The 7,851-nt window shown below is 54.9% G+C and overlaps 1 protein-coding gene across 1 annotated transcript; it reads left to right on the top strand.

Annotated features, from left to right (window-relative positions):
- Positions 1-202: 202 nt before the first annotated feature.
- On the top strand, positions 203-1,376 carry LY6D (lymphocyte antigen 6 family member D). Its single transcript, XM_004697626.2, has 3 exons — positions 203-285; positions 891-989; positions 1,147-1,376. Exons 1-3 carry the CDS (start codon positions 222-224, stop codon positions 1,374-1,376), a joined length of 393 nt encoding a protein of 130 aa, XP_004697683.2. The 5' UTR covers positions 203-221.
- Positions 1,377-7,851: the final 6,475 nt, after the last annotated feature.

Genomic DNA, 7,851 nt, shown 5'->3' on the forward strand with positions numbered 1-7,851 from the left:
GAAGTGAGCCTCGGGGCAGGCCCAGCGGTGGATTCTCTGGCACCAGCTCGGGCAGGGCAGAGCAGGCCAGGTCCCTGTCCTTGGCTGGCACTCAATGCTCTCATGCAAGCACCACTCCTGGGAATGGCACTGCCCGCCCCGCCCCTCCTCACCCCGCCCCTCCTCGCCCTGCCCCTGGCCCCGCTATAAGAGCTCTGAGGAGGGGGCCCCACCACTCCCGGATGACTCCCATGATGAAGCTGGCCCTCTTGCTCTTTGCTGTGCTGGCCGTGGTCATCGGGCCAGGTGAGGGGCTGGCCAGAGCAGCCCGGGGGTTGGGTGGGCAGAGGGAGGGCGGGGGCCTCAGCCAGGCTGGGCCACCAGAGCCACCCAGCGGGGGAGGGTGGAGCTTTTGACCATCAGGCTCAGAAGATCCTGGGAACCGTGGACTCTCAGAATCCCAGAGAGGCCAGGCCTGACCCAGTGGGACCCTGCTTCCTTCTGGGACTCACAGACCCCACTCACAATCAGAGCTGGGCTGCTGGGACTGGGTGGGGCCCCTAGGGAAACACCCTGGCACCATGTCCTTCCAGCCAGCCCCCTCCCTCCTTCCCAGGGCTCCCTGCTGCAAGCCGACAGCCCTCCCACTGGACCCCAAGTTCCTCAGCACCGGGGACCCAGTGCTTGGAGCGTCCTGTGGGTGGGGCATGAACACAGCCTCACAGAATGGGGTGTTAGGGACACAAGCTCACTCTGGGGGCTCCTCAGGCAGATGTGAGCTCCCTAGAGTGTTGGCAGGAAAGATATCCCAGCAGGTGCCCCAGGGGTCCAGGCGTGAGTGCAGGAGGGGATCTTTCTGGGCAATGAGCCCTGGCTCCCTGTGTTCCTGAGACCCCCGCCCCTCCCCACAGCCAGGGCACTCCAATGCCACGTGTGTGAAAGCTCCTCCAACTGTAAGGAGGCCCAGAGCTGCCCGTCCAGCGCGCGCTACTGCCGGACCGTCGTGACGGGTGAGGCTTGCCAGGGAGGGCGTGCGGGTGTCCTGAGGGTGGCTGCCTTGCGGGCTGTGGTGGCAAAGGGGAGACTGGGGGAAGCAGCCCGGGTAGTGGGTGGGCAGGGTTGCCCCGTGGGCTGGCGGAGTGCTCTGACCATGGCCCTGCCCCTCAGTGGAGACGCTGTCCGGGAACCTGGTGAAGAAGGACTGTGCGGACCACTGCCAGCCCAGCCTAAGCCAGCAGGGCCAGGTCAGCAGCGGCTCGTCCACCACCATGTGCTGCCAGGGCAACCTGTGCAACAGCCGAAGCACCAGCAAGGCCGCCCCGCGTGCCACCCGCACCGCCCTGGCACTGCCGCTGGCCCTCGGCCTCCTCGCCCTGGGCCTGGCGCCCTGCCTGTGACCTCCGCCCTCCCGCTCGGCCCGCCAAGTCCTCCTGGTGAATGTGGGCGATGGGCAGGTGAGCGGAGCACGCCGCTGTTTCCGACCTCCTCCTTGTGTTTGCCGTCCAGTTATGTTGCTACTCAAACGTCCCCGTCACAATAAATGATGGAAACCCCCGCGTGGACTTGGCTGTTCTGGGAATGGAGGGGTTGGTGGGGGGCAGCCACTGGGCTCACTGTCCCTCCAGGGTCAGGGACTGGTGTGCCACTGGGACACCGAGGCAGAAGTGCCCCAACACGGCTTTCCTCTGTGGGGATGTGGCCTGCTCCCGTGGCAGGGAGACACCCCAGCTGAAAGGCTGGGGCCCCACCTACCCCTGAGAGGTCTGGAAGTAGGCTTGTCCTGGGTCAAGCCTTGTTCAGGACACCCTGGCTGAAGTCCAGCCCTGGACCTGTCCGGTCCAAGCACCCAGCGGGACCCAGCAGCCCCTCCGCCACACATCACCAGCATAGACTGGGAGTCAGGGGGTAAACAGAAGACCACTGAGTGCAGACAGAGCGCCATGGCGTAGACGACGGGGTGAGCAGCAATCTAGGCCAGAGGGCTGGGCACACTGCCCACACGCAGGGCAGGGCTTGGGAGGGGAGCCGCCTCTGAGCCCCAGGCCAACAGCTCAGGTCCTGGCCCGCTGCCCAGGTGATGAACCTGCTGTCCAGGTTCTGAGCCCCTGCCCCACTTCTGAGCCCCTTGCAGGCCCACTCCTGAGACCACTGCCTGAGTTCTGAGCTCCCTGGGCCCTCAGGCTTTCCTGCCTTTGCACACTATCCCTGCTATGTGCCCAGTGCCCATCGGTGTCATAGGCAGCTGTGCCTGGTGGTCAGGGTCCTGTGGAGATGCAGTCAGTCTCCCCAGCTCTGCGCTCCCCGGCTCTGCTGCACCCCACGAGCCCATCCCTCAGTGGCGCAGATGGGGACCGCCCTGGGCATGCAGGAGCAGCAGGAGCGGCAGGCAGGGGCCAGTGCACTCCCTGGTGGCCTGCGGAGCCAGGGCTGGGTGGAGCCTTGAGAGGGACATCCCCAGTCACTGCGCCCCACCTGCGGGCTGTACTAGCTCCCAAGCAGGGCTGCGCTAGCTCCCAAGCAGGGACGGATGGGGCAGGAGCAGGCACGCAACCGCATTCCTGCAGGCAGAAGCCCAGGTTCGCAGCAAGCTGGCGCTCTGCTGGGATTTCCCTCCGAGTCAGGGTGGGAGGTGGGGGGACGTGTTCTGTGCAGTCCTGGTGGTTCCACCCGTGGATGAAGCTCTGGGACTCACTAGCCCCTGCATGGGAGACTCCCACAAACACACCGCTTCGAGACCCTGTGGTGGGGTCAGTTCCAGGCGGCCTGTGTTCAGAAAGAAGGTTGCTGTGGGCCACGGCAGTACGCTGAGGGGAGCTGCCAGAGCTGCAGGCTGTGGAATAAGGACATCACTGCTGATGGCTCTTGGCTCAAAGCAGAGCCTACCAGAAAGATGTTCCCTTGTCTTGTCTTGGCCATCCCAGGGCAGGACTGCGTGGACCCTAAAAACGATGGACAGCCTTCTGAAGAGCAGGAATCCCAGAACACTTCATTGTGCCCCGTGGAGCCAGCACATGGATCAGGAGACGGTGTGGGAACCGAACAAGGGAGCACGGCAGGGTCTAAGATCAGGAAAGGTGTGCAGCAGGGCTGTATCCTCTCACCAGACGTATTCAGTCCGTCTGCTGAGCAGGTCATCAGAGAAGCTGGGTTAGACGAAGAAGCACGTGGCGTCAGGATTGGACGGACGGCTTATTAACAACCTTCGATATGCAGACGACACAACCTTGCTTGCTGAAAGCGAGGGGTACTTGAAGCCCTTGGTAATGGAGATCAAAGAGTGCAGCCTTAAAGATATACACGGAAGGGAGCCTCCAGTAGGGATGGCACCTCACTGTCAAAGAGACCAAACTCCTCCCGACGGGACCAGCAGGTAACAGCACCGCAAATGGCAGAGAAGAGACTGAGGTTGGCAAGGATCTCCTCTGGCTTGGATCCACAGCCGGTGCTCATGGAAGCAGCCACCAAGAGAGCCAAGGACACATTGCATCGGGTAAACCTGCTGCACAAGACTCTTTAACGTGCTGAAAAGCAAGGGTGTTCCTTGGGAGACCAAGGTGCCCCTGACCCAAGGATCGTCTGTCACCTCCTATGCGTGTGAAAGGCAGACATTGACTATGAAGACTGTGGAAGAACCCGTGCGTGCGAACGACGGTGTTGGCTGACTCCTGAACGTACCACGGACTGCCCAAAGAACAAACGAGTCTGTCTTGGAAGACGTTCACCCAGAGTGCTCCTTAGAGACAAGGGTGGCAAGCCTTCTTTGCATGGACGCTGGCCACGTCAGGAGAGAGTGGTTGCTGGAGAAGGACGTCATGCCGGGTAAAGTCAAGGGGCAGTAAGAAAGAGGAAGGCACGGTACAGGGTGGATGACACCGTGGCTGCAACAATGGGCTCAGACAGGACCGGGCGGTGTTTTGATCTATTGCACATCGGCACCAGTGAGATGGCACCTAAGGACAAGCCCCCCCGACAACGTGCGTGGGACTGGACTGGGCAGAAGTGGGTGTGGGCGCACAGACCTGGAGGCAGGCAGGCAGAAGGATGACCAGCGACCTTCGGATGGCAATGAGGGGTCCCAGGAGGCTAACTGAGTTGCCTGGCTGGACAGTGGGCAGGCCCTGGAGACTGTCTGAAAGTGGGGGAGGGTCTGAGTCACCCAAGGAGACCTCCACCTGTGTGACAGGTAGGTCACAAAGTTGTGGGCTACAGGACAACCTTCCAGGGAGTCTCTCAACCCGGGAGCAGAGGCAGCTCCAGACCCATCACTTCCCCATACTCCAGCTTCCAAGCCCAGTACCCCCCAGAACCTCTGAGCTGCACTCAGAACTGCCCAAAGATGGCCCCACCCCCTAACCTGCCCTACACCCCCAGAACCTTCCCTAACCCTGTGGTGTGTGATGATAAGAGCTAACACCTCGGGCTGCACTTGAGACCCCGAGACCGATGATGGAGAGGCTGGGCTGGATGGGTCTCCAGCACCTGCTTAGCAACCCTGATGAGGACCCCCCCCCACCTCTGCAGAGATCACAACCTATTGGGACCATCAGCACCCAACATGGAGTCTAGAACAGATGTCTCTGGCCCTCTGAGGACACTGAGGGGTGCCGTTTCTGTGTTTCCTGATTAAATACCAACAACAGGATCAGCTTCCATCAGGTGACCTGACTTGGGGCACCTCACCTGTATCCCTAACCATGTACTCCCGAGCGTTCATGGAGGTTGACTGCCAGGCCTTTCTCCCCAGGCCCCTCTGCTGCTCCTCACTGCAACCTGCTGGCCTCCCCGTCGGCCGGACTCTTCTGCCTGTTAAGGCAGGACTGGAAATTCTGGCACCCACAAGTCCCTCGTGGTCACCGGATAAAGGCCCTGGCATGGCCTGCATGTGACCCCCGCATTCGTCCTGTCCCTCCCTGCGTGCCGTGGGTGCCTCACCAGGGCAGGAGTGCTTGGGGACCTGGTTGGGTTTGTTTCCCACTCCAGGACCAGGGCCTGACCACTGGTGGTCCCAGTGGATTAAGCAGTGAGTGTGTGAACAGTGAGTGTTCAAAACCACTGGCCGATCCGAGGGCAGAAGATGAGGCTGTTGGCTCTTGAAAAGATTTGCAGCCTTGGAAACCCCGGGGAGCAGCTCTACTCTGTCTTGTAGGGTCACTGTGAGTCTGGTCAAGTCAATGGCAGTGGACTCTTAATGGGTGCATGTGGCGGGTGGGCTAGGAGAGGGGCGACAGTGGGCTTGCCCAAGGCCGAGGAAGGATATCCGGGGCCAGACTTAGCCTGTCCAGCAGGCCCTGGAAGGCACTGTGTCTGGTGCCGGTGGTAGGATTCAGATAATTTAACCACTGGTTTGTTAATGATCCTTTTATGTATAATGACCCCAATGACCCTCTTTTGTTGTTGTTTTTTATTTTGAATGAAATTTTATTGTGTTTTCAAAGCAAGCTTACACAGCAAATTAGTTTGTCATTTGATCACTTATATATAAATTATTCGATGACAGGTACCTTTTTCACAAAATTTCCACAATGTGTCAACATTCTCTTTAATTGCATTCTGACAGTTCCATTTCTAGTCTCCTTGCCCCTTATATTCTCTTCTTTGCTTTAGAGTAACTGTTGATGCTAAAAAAGAAGTGCTTCTGGGAAGCAGCTTGAGACAGTTCATTGTGCCAGCCTGGCCGATACACACACGTGGGATCAACTGACGGGCAGAGAGATAAATGGCTTGGTGAGCCTCGCCTTTCTTGTCTCTCACTCTGTGATCATCGGACCAGTGTGCAGCTGCCTTGCTTGTCCTGTGCCTCAATTTAGAGGCTACACTGCCTGTGGGACACCTAGCCTGTGGACTGTGTCGCTGTAAGTTGAGGTCCCTTTAAGACTTCTCTGGAGCTGGGGATTGGCGGTTGGTGACCTGGCTGGCAGTTGGTGACCTGCCTTGTGATTGGCTGCTGTGCCGACATAGCCTAGCTCTCTCTACAAATAGAGGAAGATCTGGCATCAGACAGAGACTTGAAGGACTGCTAGTCTCTCAACTTTCTCTCACGGATGTGAGTTGCACTGAGCCATTTGTAGTGCTTTATAATTTAACCGTTCATTTCTTGTATTATGTATTTATCTGTATATGATTTAACAGTTCACTTCTTGTTATATATCTAATTATCTTTATAAATAAATATATTAAAGTATCAGCAAGTTGGTTTTATCTCTCTAGAGAACCCTGTCTAACACACAGCTGTTCATTTTTCTTGAGTGAGCTATTCTTGTCATTTCATATACGTGATCCACAGGGTGGATTTTCAGAAATACATCACTACACGTTTCTGACAAGGCACCTCTGGTTGACTTGAACCCTCAACTTTCTGGTTAGCTGTTGAGTGCTGTTGCCATTAGCACCACCCGTGGACCGTATCCATAGGTCTAGGGGAAAAGTCATATGACTATATCTACACACGATTAAAATGTCTGGGACAGACTCTAACATCTACTCTTACAAAAAAAAACCCCCAGAAAATATAAATAGATACTTCCTCAGCATAAAATATATTTAACTCAATATCAAAGCCAGCACCGTACACTACAGGGACACTGGAGAGGCTAAGAACAAGAATGCTCACTATTTGCACTACTGTTGAACAGCGGTTGTGCTAAGAGTATCACTCAATACAATGAGACTAAGGAGAGGGGAAAAACACACATTTAGAGGCATAAAAATTAAAAAAGAATAACATGACACATTTAAAGACAACAGGAGGGTATTACTAGAAAGTACTAAAAAATCAACAACAAAACTAATAAACAATGTTTTAACAAGGAAGCAATCCGTTGCCATCAACAGATTCTGATGAACAGCAACAAGGGAGCAGAATATAAAGTTAACAGGCAAACATCAATCGCACTCTTTTATACAAATAACCCACTGGGAGATATGATGAATAATTATTTACAGTGAATGTACATTTTTGATGGCAATAAAATACTTAAGAATAAACTTGAGAAATGTTCACAATCAATATAAGATGACTATTAAAAAGAAAGCTTTAAAACACACACCCATTTGAACAAAGAGATATTTATCTTTGTCCTTTGTTCAGAGAGCCCAGCATCATCAAGATGCTGATTTTCCCCAGGTCTGTTTGGAAATGGAATGCAATCACAAGGAAAATCCCAGTGAGTTTTTCGGATCAGAAGAAAGGCAGGTAGGAGATAGACAAATAGATCTCAAAGTTCATTTGGAAAAATAAACGCACAAGGACGTCCTGGGAAACTCTGCCGAAAAAGAACTATCAGTCCAATCAGACACTAAAACACATGGCACGTGATTTGTAATGAAAGCAGTGTGGTGCCAGTGTGAACAGACTGACCAAAGAAACAGAATAGACTGCCCAGACCCAACGAGTGTCACCAGTCCTGGCAGAACAGCGGGTCAAGTGCTTGCCTGTTAACTTGAACCCACCACTGGCCCTACAGATAAGAGACACGGCACTTGGCTTCGGTATAGAGAGCAGCCTTGGGAACCCTCTGGGACAATTCTACTCTATAACCTGCAGGGCCACTACGAGTCACAATCAACTTGACGGCACACAGCAATAGCAACCGTGCCATTGTGTATCCGGTCCCTATGTGACACTTGGCTTCTAAACTAGCTACTGGTTTGACCTCACCAAGCAATGCTATGTACAAAAGGCCTAGCGAGCTCCTTCCCTTAAGTCTACAAACCGACAAATCTATGGGGCAGTTCTACTCTGAAACACAAGGGGCCACTCGCTCTAAGTCAGAGTCAACGAGGTGGCAGCTAACGAGAGTGCGTGAGCTAGCAAAAGACCACTGCAGGAAGTCACTGGAACAAAACAATCTTTTAAAGAAGTGATTAATAAAT

Source organism: Echinops telfairi, unplaced genomic scaffold (genome assembly GCF_000313985.2).
Source record: "Echinops telfairi isolate 266 unplaced genomic scaffold, ASM31398v2 ScPeMD7_1;HRSCAF=3_0, whole genome shotgun sequence".
Taxonomy (NCBI): domain Eukaryota; kingdom Metazoa; phylum Chordata; class Mammalia; order Afrosoricida; family Tenrecidae; genus Echinops; species Echinops telfairi.